The 17,055-nt window shown below is 42.7% G+C and overlaps 4 gene segments (V, D, J or C); all 4 read left to right on the plus strand.

The window, feature by feature from the left end:
* The first annotated feature begins 220 nt into the window (after positions 1-220).
* Positions 221-2,061, plus strand: LOC116505043. The segment is given in 3 exon segments: positions 221-375; positions 529-870; positions 2,024-2,061. Coding segments are annotated over 3 exon segments (459 nt in total).
* Positions 2,062-6,838: 4,777 nt separating this feature from the next.
* Positions 6,839-8,206, plus strand: LOC116505050. The segment is given in 3 exon segments: positions 6,839-6,923; positions 7,080-7,439; positions 8,163-8,206. Coding segments are annotated over 3 exon segments (483 nt in total).
* An 820-nt stretch (positions 8,207-9,026) lies between these two features.
* LOC116505061 lies at positions 9,027-13,453 on the plus strand. The segment is given in 3 exon segments: positions 9,027-9,105; positions 9,262-9,612; positions 13,401-13,453. Coding segments are annotated over 3 exon segments (483 nt in total).
* A 2,000-nt stretch (positions 13,454-15,453) lies between these two features.
* Positions 15,454-16,689, plus strand: LOC116513321. The segment is given in 3 exon segments: positions 15,454-15,596; positions 15,753-16,087; positions 16,180-16,689. Coding segments are annotated over 3 exon segments (474 nt in total).
* Positions 16,690-17,055: the final 366 nt, after the last annotated feature.

A 17,055-nucleotide genomic window follows, 5' to 3' on the forward strand; every position in this document is an offset into this window, starting at 1 on the left:
AAAGACAACAGATCCTGTCTGGTAAAATGGTTGAGAATTTGGATCAGAACCAGAAAAGGCCAACTTTGTTTGTATTGTCACCAAAAAGTGTCCATAAAAATGGGTAAAAAGATATGTTAAATTGGGATGAATGATAATGAGACCCCGCCTCTATTCAGAGGCAAAGGCCTTAAGGGGGTCTGGGCATCCGGTTCCCTCCCCCAGACAGTTCTTGCAGCCCCATTGCCAACACGTGAGAGGAAACCCAGCAGCTTATCATCTCTTCCCAGTTTCTGCAGTAGCAGCACCAGGCTGAGATGGCCGATATACCTCTTCATTCCTGCCCTCGGTTCCTTGGACTCTGCTTCTACCATGTCTTCCTTGCCTTCTGGTGCAGTAAGTGCCCTGAAATGGGCTTGGATCCCTCCCTTCACCGGAGCCCAAATTTCCTGTAGATTTCACTGTCCTTCCTTGATATAATTCTTTCAGAGACTCCTTGGCTCCACTCTAGCCTCCCCACCTGATTTTGCCTTTTTCTTTCTCCTTCAGCCTTTGTGGGCAGTGGCTCTGCCGTGACAGTGACCCAGACTCCAAGCTTTCTCACTGGCCCGACTGGGCAGAAAATATCCTTCATTTGCTCTGTGGATGATACAAGCTACAGGATTTTTTTGTATCACCAATTGCCTGGGAAAACAGAACTGAAAGCCCTGGGGTACCTCCCTGCTTCTGGTAAAACATTTGAAGATATTCCACCTGAATTGAAGAATCGGCTGAAAACACAGGGTTCTAGCCAGAATTTGGGTTTTGAATTGTCAAATCTACAGACAGATGACGCAGGCTTGTATCTGTGTGCTGGGGTGTACACAGTGAAAGAGAAAGGAACAGTGGCAGGTGCAAAACTGAGTATCAGGAACAAATCTGCCCTTTACTCTTTTCTATTCATATCCATCTTTTACCTGACATCCATGGGTAGCCCTGTTCTACATCCTAGTGGTCTCACATTTAAAACAGCCTTTGGTCAATTTATGCCTTTTGAATGCCCAGAATTGCAATTTTTACACAGGCTGTGGGGTGAGACTTTTGATCTAATAAATTACAAGACCACAAGAACAACCCCACACAACTGTTTTGGTATTATTTTTACTACCGGTTTACTCATATGCCGAAGAAGCAGCAACCCATCTCTGCCACACAATAAGGAACAGGCTGTTGTAGGCTACCATTTCACATCTCACACAGGGGCCAGAGAGATCTCTCCAGGCTGTTGCCAAAGAAAACATGGATACTGTTCTTTTCCTGTAATTGGAACTTGAAGGCTTGGTGCCCCTAACCTACAAGTAACATTGCTTTACAAAAGACAACAGATCCTGTCTGGTAAAATGGTTGAGAATTTGGATCAGAACCAGAAAAGGCCAACTTTGTTTGTATTGTCACCAAAAAGTGTCCATAAAAATGGGTAAAAAAATATAAGTTAAATTGGGATGAATGATAATGGGACCCCGCCTCTTTCCTCAACTTGATTTTGGAGAATATTTTCACCATACATTAATTTATATATAAGTTGGAAGCATTCCTGTTTACTGTAGCAGAACATTAACCTTCACAATGGGTTGTGTTTAATATAGTCCAATCAAATCCACAAAGAAAAGTTTTCATTAATACTGTAAGCAGTGAAAGACATTTTAGATTTCTCAGGTGGAAATGATGCACTTCTGACAAAACACTGGTACCAAAAATGTCTATACATTGAAATCTGAACCAATTGCTGAAACTAAGCACAGATACCCAAGGGTGCCTGCAGATGGGAGTCAGCAGTGTCAAAATGGTGGATGCCATTGAAGTCCTTCCCCTTTTAATGTGCACATTTTGCACATATCGATGAGAGCAGCGGCTTCAATCTCTCAATCATATCTACATTTTTGATGATGATGCCCTTCACATACCTGAAAACAGGTTTTTGGGAGTCCTGGACAGGAACAAACATTACAACTATTCTATATAGGCTGAAATTTCCCAGACCCTCCAATTTCAAATCCATCTCTAGAAACATGGTTACTGATAGATGAAGAGGCTTCGGAATAAGGGCATTTCAAGCTGTATTCAAAGCCAAATGAAATCACTGAATGGCCTTTTGGCTGTGTATATAGAACCATCACCTTTCAAGGAACAAATGAATGTATATGAATGACTTTGCCCTTAAAATTACTTATAGCCAAGCCAGCAAGTATAGCAAACCAGCTCCTCTCCAGCAGCTTCATTGTCTATGCAGAAGAAATCCCCCCCTCCTACACACACAGAGAACACAATTACGGGGGGGGGGGGGATTTCTGCCCAGCCCCCCCACTTCTTTTCTGCCTGAATTCAGGGTCAAAGGCCTTAAGGGGGTCTGGGCATCCGGTTCCCTCCCCCAGACAGTTCTTGCAGCCCCATTGCCAACACGTGAGAGGAAACCCAGCAGCTTATCATCTCTTCTCAGCTGCTGCAGTAGCAGCACCAGGCTGAGATGCCCTCAACACCTCTTCATTCCTGCCCTGGGTTCGTTGGACTCCGCTTCTCCCATGTCCTCCTTGCCTTCTGGTGCAGTAAGTGCCCTGAAATGGGCTTGGATACCTCCCTTCATCGGAGCCCAATTTTCCTCCAGATTTCACTGTCCTCCCTTGACCTAATTGTTTCAGAGACTCCTGGACTCCCCTCTAGCCTCCCTACCTAATTTTGCCTTTTTCTTTCTCCTTCTTCAGCCTTTGTGGGCAGTGGCTCTGCGGTGGAAGTGATCCAGACTCCAAGCTTTGTCACTGGCCTGATTGGAGAGAAAATTTCCTTCAGTTGCTCTGTGGATGATACAAGCTACAGGATTTTTTTGTATCGCCAATTGCCTGGGGAAACAGAACTGAAAGCCCTCGGGTACCTCCCGCCTGCTAGTAAAAAATTTGAAGATATTCCACCTGATTTGATGAATCGGCTGAAAACACAGGGTTCTAGCCGGGATTTGGGTTTTGAATTGTCAAAACTGCAGGCGGACGACACAGGCTTATATCTGTGTGCTGGGGTGTACACAGTGAATGAGAAAGGAACAGTGGCAAGTGCAAAACTGAGTATCAGGAACAAATCTGCCCTTTACTCTTTTCTATTCATATCCATCTTTTACCTGACATCCATGGGTAGCCCTGTTCTACATCCTAATGGTCTCACATTTAAAACAGCCATTGGTCAGTTTATGCCTTTTGAATGCCCAGAATTGCCATTTTTACACAGGATGAGACTTTTGAATCTAATCAATTACAGGACCACAAGAACAACCCCACAAAACTGTTTTTGTATTATTTTTACTACCGGTTTATTCATGGGCCGAACAAGCAGCAACCCATCTCTGCCACACAATAAGGACCACGCTGTTGTAGGCTACCATTTCACATCTCACACAGGGGCCAGAGAGATCTCTCCAGGCTGCTGCTAAAGAAAACATGGATACTGTTCTTTTCCTGTAATTGGAACTTGAAGGCTTGGTGCCCCTAACCTACAAGTAACATTGCTTTACAAAAGACAATAGAGCCTGTCTGGTAATATGTTTGAGAGTTTGGACCAGAACCAGAAAAGGCCAACTTTGTTTGTATTGTCAACAAAAAAAAGTGCATAAATGTGGGTAAAAAAACATAAGATAAATTGGGATGAATGATATGGGACCCTGCCTCTTTCCTCAACTTGATTTTGGGGAATATTTTCACCATACATTAATTTATATATAAGTTGGAAGCATTCCTGTTTACTGTAGCAGAACATTAACCTTCACAAGGGGTTGTGGGTAATGTAGTCCTATCAAATCCACAAAGAAATGTTCTCATTAATACTGTAATCAGTGAAAGACATTTTAGATTTCTCAGGTGGAAATGATGCACTTCTGACAAAACACTGGTACCAAAAATCTCTATACCTTGAAATCTGAACCAATTGCTGAAAATAAGCACAGATACACAAGGGTGCCTGCAGATGGGAGTCAGCAGTGTCAAAATGGTGGGTGCAATTGAAGTCCTTCCCCTTTTAATGTGCACATTTTGCACATATTGATGAGAGCAGCAGCTTCAATCTCTCAATCATATCTACATTTTTGATGATGATGCCCTTCACATACCTGAAAACAGGTTTTTGGGAGTCCTGGACAGGAACAAACATTACAACTATCCTATATAGGCTGAGATCTCCCTGACCCTCCGATTTCAAATCCATCTCCAGAAACATGGTTACTGATAGACAAAGAGGCTTCAGAATAAGGGTATTTCGAGCTGCGTTCAAAGCCAAATGAAATAACTGAATGGCTTTTTGGCTGGGTATATAGACCCATCACGTTTGAAGGAACAAATGAAAGTACGAATGACTTTGCCCTTAAAATTATTTATAGCCAAGCCAGCAAATGTAGCAAACCAGCCACTCTCCAGCAGCTTCATTTATAAGCAGCAGAAATCCCCCAAAACACACAAACACACAGAAGGCAAATGGAGGTCCTCATTTCTGCCCAGCCCCTGCATTTCTTTTCTGCCTGAATTCAGGGGCAAAGGCCTTAAGGGGGTCTGGGCATCCGGTTCCCTCCCCCAGACAGTTCTTGCAGCCCCATTGCCAACACGTGAGAGGAAACCCAGCAGCTTATCATCTCTTCCCAGTTTCTGCAGTAGCAGCACCAGGCTGAGATGGCCGATATACCTCTTCATTCCTGCCCTGGGTTCCTTGGACTCCACTTCTCCCATGTCCTCCTTGCCTTCTGGTGCAGTAAGTGCCCTGAAATGGGCTTGGATACCTCCCTTCATCGGAGCCCAATTTTCCTCTAGATTTCACTGTCCTCCCTTGACCTAATTGTTTCAGAATCCCCTGGGCTCCTCTCTAGCTTCCCCACCTGATTTTGCCTTTTTCTTTCTCCTTCTTCAGACTTTGTGGGCAGTGGCTCTGCCGTGACAGTGACCCAGACTCCAAGCTTTGTCACTGGCCTGATTGGAGAGAAAATTTCCTTCAGTTGCTCTGTGGATGAAACAAACTACAGGATTTTTTTGTATCGCCAATTGCCTGGGGAAACAGAACTGAAAGCCCTCGGATACCTCCCCACTGGTAGTAAAACATTTGAAGATATTCCACCTGAATTGAAGAATCGGCTGAAAACACAGGGTTCTAACCGGGATTTGGGTTTTGAATTGTCAAAACTGCAGGCGAATGACACAGGCTTATATCTGTGTGCTGGGGTGTACACAGTGAAAGAGAAAGGAACAGTGGCAGGTGCAAAACTGAGTATCAGGAACAAATCTGCCCTTTACACTTTTCTATTCATATCCATCTTTTAGCTGACATCCATGGGTAGCCCTGTTCTACATCCTAGTGGTCTCACATTTAAAACAGCCTTTGGTCAATTTATGCCTTTTGAATGCCCAGAATTGCCATTTTTACACAGGCCATGGGGTAAGACTTTTGAATCTAATAAATTACAGGACCACAAGAACAACCCCACACAACTGTTTTGGTATTATTTTTACTACCGGTTTACTCATGGGCCGAACAAGCAGCAACCCATCTCTGCCACACAATAAGGACCACACTGTTGTAGGCTAGCATTGCACATCTCACACAGGGGCTAGAGAGATCTCTCCAGGCTGCTGTCAAAGAAAACATGGATACTGTTCTTTCCTGTAACCGGAACTTGAAGGCTTGGTGCCCCTAACCTACAAGTAACATTGCTTTACAAAGGACAACAGATCCTGTCTGGTAAAATGTTTAAGAGTTTGGACCAGAACCAGAAAAGGCCAACTTTGTTTGTATTGTCACCAAAAACGGTGCATAAAAATGGATAAAAAAAACATAAGTTAAATTGGGATGAATGATAATGGGACCCTGCCTCTTTCCTCAACTTCATTTTGAAGAATATTTTCACCATACATTAATTTATATATAAGTTGGAAGCATTCCTGTTTACTGTAGCAGAACATTAACCTTCACAATGGGTTGTGGGTAATGTAGTCCTATCAAATCCACAAAGAAATGTTCTCATTAATACTGTAAGCAGTGAAAGACATTTTAAATTTCTCAGGTGGAAGTGATGCACTTCTGACAAAACACTGGTAACCAAAAATGTCTATACGTTGAAATCTGAACCAATTGCTGAAAATAAGCACAGATACACAAGGGCCCCTGCAGATGGGAGTCAGCAGTGTCAAAATGGTGGGTGCAATTGAAGTCCTTCCCCTTTTAATGTGCACATTTTGCACATATTGATGAGAGCAGCAGCTTCAATCTCTCAATCATATCTACATTTTTGATGATGATGCCCTTCACATACCTGAAAACAGGTTTTTGGGAGTCCTGGACAGGAACAAACATTACAACTATCCTATATAGGCTGAGATCTCCCTGACCCTCCGATTTCAAATCCATCTCCAGAAACATGGTTACTGATAGACGAAGAGGCTTCAGAATAAGGGTATTTCGAGCTGCGTTCAAAGCCAAATGAAATCACTGAATGCCTTTTTGGCTGTGTATATAGAACCATCACCTTTCAAGGAACAAATGAATGTATGAATGACTTTGTCCTTAAAATAACTTATAGCTAAGCCAGCAAGTATAGCAAACCAGCTCCTCTCCAGCAGCTTCATTGTCTATGCAGAAGAAATCCCCCAAAACACACAAACACACAGAAGGCAAATGGAGGTCCCCATTTCTGCCCAGCCCCTGCATTTCTTTTCTGCCTGAATTCAGGGGTAAAGGCCTTAAGGGGGGTCTGGGCATCCGGTTCCCTCCCCCAGACAGTTCTTGCAGCCCCATTGCCAACACGTGAGAGGAAACCCAGCAGCTTATCATCTCTTCCCAGCTGCTGCAGTAGCGGCGCCAGGCTGAGATGGCCGATATACCTCTTCATTCCTGCTCTGGGATCCTTAGACTCTGCTTCTCCCATGTCCTCCTTGCCTTCTGGTGCAGTAAGTGCCCTGAAATGGGCTTGGATCCCTCCCTTCATCGGAGCCCAAATTTCCTCACGATTTCACTGTCCTTCCTTGATCTAATTCTTTCAGAGTCTCCTGGACTCCTCTCTAGCCTCCCCACCTAATTTTGCCTTTTTCTTTCTCCTTCTTCAGCCTTTGTGGGCAGTGGCTCTGCAGTGAAAGTGATCCAGACTCCAAGCTTTGCCCATAACTCAGGAGGGGAAAATATTACCTTCCACTGCTCCGTTGATAACACAGAGTATCATTTCTATTGGTATCGCCAACTGCCTGGGAAGTCAGAGCTTGAAGTCCTTGGATATCTCTACACTTACAGTAAAGCACTTGAAGGTACTCCACCTGAACTGAAAGCCCGGCTGAAAGGACAGGGTTCAAAGTTGGAGAACCCACCTAGGCGTGAAATGAATTTGGAATTGTCAAATCTTCAGCCGAATGACGCAGGCTTGTATCTGTGTGCTGGGGTGTACACAGTGAAAGAGAAAAGAACAGTGGCAGGTGCAAAACTGAGTATCAGGAACAAATCTGCCCTTTACTCTTTTCTATTCATATCCATCTTTTACCTGACATCCATGGGTAGCCCTGTTCTACATCCTAGTGGTCTCACATTTAAAACAGCCTTTGGTCAATTTAAGCCTTTTGGATGCCCAGAATTGCCATTTTTACACAGGCTGTGGGGTGAGACTTTTGATCTAATAAATCGCAGCCTGTACAATAAGGCCCAGGCTCTTGTAGGCCAGCATTTCACATCTCACAGGGGGCAGCCAGATCTCTCCAGGCTGCTTTCAAAGAAAACATGGATACTGTTATTTTCTTACAACTGGAACTTGAAGGCTGGGTGCCCCTAACCTACAAGTAACATTGCTTTACAAAGGACAACAGAGCCTGTCTGGTAAAATGGTTGAGAGGTTGGACCAGAACCGGAAAAAGCCAAATTCAAACCCATCCTCAACTATGGAAGCTCTCTCTGGTGACTTTGGACCTTCAGCCCAGCCTGTCCAAAAGGGTTGTTATTGTGGAGAAAGCTTACAGAATGGAGTGACATGCATACCAGCCTAAGCTCCTTGGAAAATGATGAGTTGTAAATCTAACATCTTGATAGGTACATCCTTCAGTCCATATTTAAAGCCTTCAAATCAGTAGCCACTGCTACAACTTAGTGTTGTACCATGAACAGAAGGATACCTTCCTTTTTGTGTTCTAAATTCTCTTCTCAAGCAGCTACACTGGCTGACATCTGGACCGACATCTATGAGAGAAGATAAAGCCTTCTTCCTGTCTACTATCTCCATGCCATGGATGACTTTAAACATCTTGGTCATGTTCCCCTCAACCTCACTTTTTCTTATAAAGAAATGGTGCATCTTCCTTCACCTTATTTGAGAAAACAGATGGGCAGTAAGGAGATATCATTTGGTCCAGGGAAAAGGCACTCGTTTGCACAACTACAGCATTACACTGGGTTTGCACCCCCTGTCATCTTTCATTTCAGAGTCATCACGTGAAATCGATTGACAGTGCACTTTGGACAGGGATATAGAAGCAAACCTTCATCTCCCGCAAAAAAATGTGGCAGATCCAGGGGAGGGTTCCTGTACCGATTGGTACCAGTTTGCTTTGCGTGCTCTTCACACGCGCTTTGTCTAGAAACATAGTTACTGACAATGGTAGAAAAGAGAAAATGCTCAAAATAAGGGCCTTCGCAGCTGCATTCAAAGCCAAATAAAATTATTCAAGCTCTTTTGGCTGGATATATAGAACCATCACTTTTGAAAGAATAACTGAACGTATGAATGAGTTTGCCCTTAAAACTATTTATAGCCAAGCCCTCTCCAGCAGCTTCATTTTCTAAGCAGCAGAAACCCCCAGGCATAAGAAAGCAAATGGGGACCCCCATTTCTGCCCAGCCTCTGCTTTTCTTTCCTCCCTGGGCTCAGGATCAAGAGGCCTGGGAGGGGTGAGCTGGGCATCCGGTTCCCTCTGCCAGGCTCTGTACGCCAGTCTGCCCTTGCAACCACATTGCCAGCACGTGACAGGAAACTTATGATCTCTTCCCAGCTGCTGCAGTAGCAGCACCAGGCTGAGATGGCCGAGATACCTCTTCATTCCTGCTCTGGGCTCCTTGGATTCCGCTTCTCCCATGTCCTCCTTGCTTTCTGGTGCAGTAAGTGCCCTGAAATGGGCCTGGATCCCTTCCTTCAACAGAGCCCAATTTTCCTCCAGATTTCACTGTCCTCCCTTGACTTAATTCTTCCATAATTTCCTGGGTTCCTCTCTAGCCTCCCCACCTGATTTTGCCTTTTTCTTTCTTCTTTTTCAGCCTTTGTCGGCAGTGGCTCTGCTCAGAATGTGATCCAGACTCCAAGATTTGTCAATGGCTTGACAGAGCAAAGTATTTCCTTCAGTTGCTCTGTTGACAAAAACTATAATTTGTTTTGGTATCGCCAACTGCCTGGGAAGACAGAATTGGAAGTCCTTGGGACTGTCTACTATTACAAGAAAGAACTTGAAGAGATTGGAAATGATTTCAAGGGTCGACTGAATGGAAATATCGCAGAGAGATCAGGCAAGCTGGAAATGCATTTGGAATTGTCAAAACTGCAGGCAGATGATACAGGCTTATATCTGTGTGCTGCGGTGTACACGGTGAAAGAGAAAGGAACAGTGGCAGGTGCAAAACTAAGTATCAGGAACAAATCTGCCCTTTACTCTTTTCTATTCATAGCCATCTTTTACCTGACATCCATGGGTAGCCCTGTTCTACATACTAGTGGTCTCATATTTAAAACAGCCTTTGGTCAATTTATGCTGTTCGGATGCCGAGAAATGCCATTTTCGCACTGACTAGTGCGGGGGCGGGGTGAGACTTTTGTTCTAATAAACTGTAAGACCACAAGAACAGCCCTGCACGATGAGGGCTAGGATATTGTCCATGAGAGTACATAAGACTTGCATATAGGCGGGAACCTATGCACTATGGTAAGGAACACCAAAATCAAAGTTGGAAAAGGCAGGAACAAATCTTTTTGGTGGTTTCACCAAGTAGGTCAAGTAGTCCTTGACCTATGACTTAGTAACTGCTCAAACTTACAACCAACTCGGAAAAGGGGACTTATGATTGGGATCCAAAGTTCTGATGATCATTCTCTACCCCCTTCAGTCACGTGACTGCCCTTTGGCATTCAGCAACATGGCCACATTTATGCCCTCTTGCCGCAAACAGTGATGGCATGAATATTGTTTTATGACAGTTTTGCCAAGAACTATTCTTTGGCAAAACTGCATCGCACAGCTATCCATGGATTCACCTAAAAGCCACTAGGTTTGCTTAATGTCCATCTCATTTGTTTAATGATGTGAGCAAAAGAAAATCATGAATTGAGGTCAGTCGTGTGACCAACCAATTTACAAGCCTTAAGACTTCTGGCTAGGTTGAGAAGGCTCCATTATGGTTGTAACCTGAGGACTACGTGTCACCATGGCTTAAAAAATAATATAAATTTGGATGCCAGATAATGGGACACCTATTCCCCATATCCATTTTAGGGAATATAATTTATTTTCACCAAATACATTGATTTATATTTAAGTTGGAATGGTGGTGATATGCTACCGGTTCAGACCGGTTCACCCAAACTGGTAGCAGAAATCGTGGATGGCCCTGCTCACACACCCCTGCTCTACGGCATCCCATTTAGGCCCTTTTTTAGGCAAAGCGCATGCCCTGAAATTCACTCACATTTGCGAACCGGTAGGGAAGTTAAGTGATTACCACTCCTGAGTTGGAAGCATTCCTGTTTACTGGAGCAGGACATTAACTTTCACATAGAATTTCTGGGTAATATAACCAGTTCAAAGCAACAAGGAAATCTGCTCACTAATAGTGCAAGCAGTGAAAGAGGAGCTTGTCCATTTTGTACAAATATGTTTATCTAGGATGCAGAGTGTGAGAAACATGATCCAAGAAAAACTAAAAAATTTCAAAGAGGAAATGAAGCATATTACAGTGGGTGCTTTAAGAATAAACAAACTTAATTGAATTGGCATAGCCAACTTAAATCAGATGATTACATGATGTATTATTCAGGTAATGAAAACATACAAGGAAATGGCATGTGAATGATATCCAAAAATCCAATCAGTATGTGCTTAGTTATAGCCCAGCAAACAATGCCATAATATCTGTTGTTATTAATGAATGATATCTATTCAACATCTGTGTTATGCAAGTATAGGCACCTGTTACAAATGCAGTGGGGAAAAGACACTGAGGAAAATGACAAGAGCTGCAACATGAAGAAAGTATTTGAAGCCTTTTCATGGAGTATTTGTGAAGGTTGTTTAATGATGAAGTATACCCTGGTGATGATTTATGCCATTTTTTGTGTCATCAGGCCCTCACAACCTCCAGATACTCATTGACAAAGAACCTTGTTGGTATCAGCTTATCATCCCAGGGTGGAGATGTATCATAAGCATACTGATTATATCCAGTCCTGTACCGACAATTTCCCTCAGTAGTATAAAGTATAAAGATGTTGGATAAGAGAGAAGAGCCTATATAGCTCTGAGGAACTCCACAAAACAAGGTTCTCATCCTTTAACAACCCTGGCTTGAACCACCCATGAAGGAAGGAGGAAATCACTATAACACATGCCTCCAATTCTTAACTTCAAAAATCACTTTGGAAGAATACTATGATCAACAGTATTAACAGTTGCTAAGAGATCAAGAAGGGATAGGATAGATGCAACACTCCAACTTGGTCCCACCAAACGTAATTAATGCCACTTTGATATTGTATCCTAGTCTGAAACCTTATTGAAAAGAATTCAGATAATTCATTTCCTTCAGGGCCCTCTGGAGTACAATTATTCAGTACTATGGAATCCAAGAATGGCTTATTGAGGAGGAGATGGATCACTGCCTTTTAAATCCAGCAGAATCCCCCAACTCTCACGGAAGCATTCACCATCATTTTGATGCTCCCATATGCTTTCTCCTGGGAGGCATGAATCCAACCAGAAGCATGGATCCAATATGCAGGTGCCCATGCTCACAGACTCAAGGACCCTATCCACTTCCTCAGGACCAACAGGCTTGAACTCTTTCCAGATAACTATGCTAGAGCATGCCTCACTCAATTTTCTGGGATCTGCACATCCAGAATCTAACTCAGAGCAGATTTGAGTGACTTTATCTGATTGATGCCTAGAACTGTTTCACAGTAGTAATATAGATGTTCCTCCAGCCCATTCTTTTTGAGGAGTTACCAAATCATTGTAAACAGGGCCACCAGATAATTCTCTACACATACAATAAGAACAGAAGACTCACTATAATTTTTCACATTTATCTTTACAAGGTAACTCTTAAGAAAGGCTCTTACCAAAGTCAATCAGATTTGCCTTCCAGCACTCTAGACATGTCTTCATCTCTCAGAATTATTCTAAAAACCAAGGATTCATGGATAGAAAGAATCTACACAGGGACAATTCAATTCAGGGTCATTACCATTCCCTCATTCCAGCTGTGGCCAAGACTGCTCAAACTATGCATCATATAGCCATTAGGCAACTAGGCAAATAAAAACACTGTGGATGAAACAGATTTTTTAAAAAATGAAAAACTAAGTAAACCCATCAAGGGCAAAAAGTATAAAAATTATTGGGTGAAAAGGGAAAGAAGAGAAGCAAAGTTTTAATTCAGCTGACAAGCTCAAGTTATGATTCCTCTTCTCACTGTAGCAGAATTATCTAAAAATAGTAAGCATACATTTCTATACTTGTGAGTTCTACTTAATGCAATGAAAATTTCTCAACAGAAGTGTACAATATCATTAGGCAATAATGATCTGGGGAATAAAGAAACTTCCACAAAGGTAAGCAAGCAGCCCTGTAATTCACGCTCTCTTTAGGATAGTTTAACCTAAGTACAGCAGCAGTAGGCAAGTTTGTGGTGAAGGTTCAGAAATAAATCTGAGCCAAAAAAAAAATAGCTGCAACAGCATCATCTGTACAGTGTACCACTGGGCATTGTCAAAGTCTTCATTTTCATTTTCCTTATAAGGGGAGAATAACAGAATCATAGAATCAAAAGGAGTCCTAGGAGGTCATCAATTCCAACCTCTTGCTCAGCATAACAGCATCTCTGAAAAATGACCACCCAATCCCTACTTGAAGACCTCCAGCAAAACAGAATTCACTACTACATTTGGCAGCCTGTTCCACTGGCAGACAACTAATATAATCAGGAAATTCCTTCTGATGTCTAGCTTGAACCTCCTTCCTAATCATTTTAATCTATTGCTTCTCATTCTGCTGTCTGGGGTTCTATTTGACACTGTTTCAGATTCTGAAGAGTGCCATCATCTCTCATTGCATTGTCTTTTCTGTAGGTTTAAAAAAATCTCCTTAACAATGAAGATACTGATGTCACAGATTGCTTCTGCCCTTTAGGATCAACCATCAACAGTAAGGAACTAGCAGTCAAGAAAGACATCACAGAGTAAGGACTATGAAGGCCTTGGAAAAAATATTCACATCGTGTTAGGTAACTACATCTGTAACAATCAAAATCATACAAGGTGTGGTATTCCATGTGACAGTCTATGTAATCAAACATTGGATTTTGAAGAAGCACGATAGGAAGAGCATTGACACTTTTGAACTTTAGTATTGGGGAAAAAAATCCTGAGAATACTACAGAAAAGCAAGAAAACAAAAATCATAAAACAAATGAACTTTTGAGCTCTCACTCAAGGCACAAATGGCCAGGTTCAGATCACAGTAGTTTAGACATTATATGAAGACTTACCTCTCAAGTTTATAATGCTGGGAAGGTGGAAGAAAAGAGAAGAGGATGACTTTAGGAGCAAGGTGGAAGGACTCAGTTACCGGACTGATCCGTGCACCCCTAGAAAACCAGAAGACCCATGTTGGGGACAGATTATCCTGGAGAGGATCTACCTACATGGTCACTATCTTGATGGATCATAATCAATCAATCAAAATAAATCCCAGATCTCATAATTGTCCTTTATAAGGCTTGATTTCTAGATCTTTTCAGGCTTGGTAGCCTTCTTCTGAATTCACCATATCTGTCACTGTTGGGACACCATACCTAATAGGGTAGGGAAGGGCTTTTCAAGCCTAACTGTCCATCAATCCCATAAAAGTTGCTCTATGGGCAGCCTTTCCCTGCTTGCACCTAACTATAGCACTAACATGTTCCAGAAACCTCTTTTTTTCTGCCATGTCCTCATGTTTATCTAATCTGAAGCAGCATAAAGTATTCCTTAATTGTTCTGATTTAACAATAGTACCTTCCATTTTCAACAGCTAACAAGGCTCAGTAATTTACCTGGTGGATATTCTGACATATTTAACTGATGCTGAAGTCAGTTGACCCCATTGGGTGACATCAGTCCATCATCCTATTGGCCTCTTTAAGCTGGTTTGGGCACACTCTTCCCTATCACTCCCTTGACATTGTTTTTGAGGGGCATTCAGCAGCTGATCAGTAGTGGCAATGGAGGACTGTTCAGTAGAGACACATAGAGAAAGTGTTTCCCTTTGTCACCCCTTGACCTCTCGAACTGCTTTGGAAATGGGTTTGGCCCTTTACCACTCAAACGCCTCTTCTCAAAACTTTGTTGCCTACCTATTAATGTAGAGAACAGAAACCTCCAGTGGGAAGCAATGCAATTCATACAAAATATAAATACCGGTACCAAGAAGTTCAATACTTTGAACCCTGAACAAATTCCTGAAAATAAGCAGAGATATGCAAGGGTCTCTGCAGATGGGAGTCAGCAGTGGTGGGTGCAACCCAGCGATCGAAGTGCTGCCCCCTTTGGGTGTGCACTGCACACTTTGCAGGCATGAAAAAGAGATGCAGCTGCAACCTCTCAATCTCATGCACCATTTTGATGCTGTTCCCTTTCTCCCCGCTGCAGACATTCACTAGCTGTTGTTGTTTTGGAGTCCTGGAGAGAAGCCAACGTTAGGGAAACCTATATGCACTGAAATTTCTCCGACCCTCCAAATTCTTCTGAGAACTCAAAGCCATTGCTTGTACATCTTCAACCTTATTTTTGCAGCCTTAAAAACTAAAAAACACAGTTACTGAAAATGGCAGAAGAGAGAAAATACTCAAAATAAGGGCCTTGGGAGCTGCATTCAAAGCCAAATAAAATCATTCAAGGGCTTTTGACTGGGTACATAGAACCATCACTTTTGAAAGAACAACTGAAAGTATGAATGAGTTTGCCCTTAAAAGTCTATTTATAGCCAAGCCAGCAGGTGTAGCAAACCAGTCCCTCTCCAGCAGCTTCTTTTTCTAAGCAGCAGAAATCCCCCCCCCCCATACACACAGAAGGCAAATGAAGGTCCCCATTTCTGCCCAGCCCCTGCACTTCTTTTCTGCCTGAACTCAGGTGCAAAGGCTGCAGCGAGGTCTGGGCATCCGGTTCCCTTCCCCAGACAGTTCTTGCAGCCCCATTGCCAACACATGACAGGAAACCCAGCAGCTTATCATCTATCCCCAGCAGCTGCAGTAGCAGCACCAGGCTGAGATGGCCAAGATACCTCTTCATTCCAGCTCTGGGCTCCTTGGACTCCGCTTCTCCCATGTCCTCTTTGCCGTCTGGTGCGGTAAGTGTCCTGAAAGGCACATGGACCCCTTCCTTCATCAGAGCCCCATTTTCCTCCAGATTTCACTGTCCTCCCTTGACCTAATTCTTTCAGAGTCTCCTGGGCTCCCCTCTAGCTTCCCCATCTAATTTTGCCTTTTTCTTTCTCCTTCTTCAGCCTTTGTGGGCAGTGGCTCTGCGGTGAAAGTGATCCAGACTCCAAGCTTTGCCCATAACTCAGCAGGGCAAAATATTACCTTCCACTGCTCTGTGAATGAAGCAGGCTACAAATTTTTTTGGTATCAACAATTGCCTGGGAAGACAGAACTGACAGCCCTCGGGTACCTCTCCAGTTTTGACAAAGACCTTCAAGACAGACATAAGGATTGGCAGAATCGTCTAGAAGCAAAGTGGGAAGGCTCAAAAAACCAGGAGATGCGTTTGAATCTGTTACATCTTCAGGCGAGTGACACAGGCTTCTACCTCTGTGCTGCCGTGTACACGGTGAATGAGGTAGGAACTGAGACTGGTACAAAACTGAGTATCAGAATAAGCTCCCCCGTCCCCAGCTTTTCTTAATTTCTTCTGATATCATCTCCATGCAGATTCAGACTCTGGAAACCTCAACTCCACCCATCGTCTCCAATCATAGTCTCTCCGGATGAACAAGACTATAACTTCCAAGCTGGTTAGGGACAATGGGAGTTGTGCTCCAAAGCATCCAGTAGACATCTGGTTGAGGAGGATCCACACACTGAGGACACCCAAGCAGCCTAACACAAATTCATTTGCATTGTGCTAACATTAGCTCAAAACCATTCTATAAAAATTCCATGGTATGAAATATAACATCAGTTCCCACCTTATTCCAAGCAATAATGTATGTGTGGGGGTGTTTCCTGACAGTGTATGGTGAATTCAGTCCCTATGGTTCTTATAGGTTAGCATATTAATGGTGGTTTTTCAATATATCATGATTAAATACACAAAACGTATATTATATGTACAGCTGGTCACCAAACACCTATTTTGTTCTTGAATATGATGATGGGCAAAGAATAGAATAGAATAGAATAGAATAGAATTCTTTATTTGCCAAGTGTGATTGGACACATAAGGAATTTATCTTTGGTGCATATGCTGTCAGTGTACACAAGGAGAATAAAATACATTCATCAAGAATAAAAAGTACAACAAGTACAAGTCAAGGTTACTAATAAGCTATCGAATCATACTAGGAAACAAATAAAAACAATATAAATTGAAAGATACAAGAAACATGGTTATAGTCATAAGTGGGGAGAGATAGATACTAGGAAGGAAGAGAAGAATAATAGTGATACATTCTTAGTAAATTATTGGTAGTGTTATGGGAATTAGTTCTTAAGCAGAGTGATGGCATTCGGGAAAAGCCTGTCTTTGTGCTCTGGTGTGCAATGCCCTATAGCATCGTTTTGAGGATAGAAATTGAAACAATTTAT

This window comes from Thamnophis elegans, chromosome 1, assembly GCF_009769535.1.
Source record: "Thamnophis elegans isolate rThaEle1 chromosome 1, rThaEle1.pri, whole genome shotgun sequence".
Classification (NCBI taxonomy): domain Eukaryota; kingdom Metazoa; phylum Chordata; class Lepidosauria; order Squamata; family Colubridae; genus Thamnophis; species Thamnophis elegans.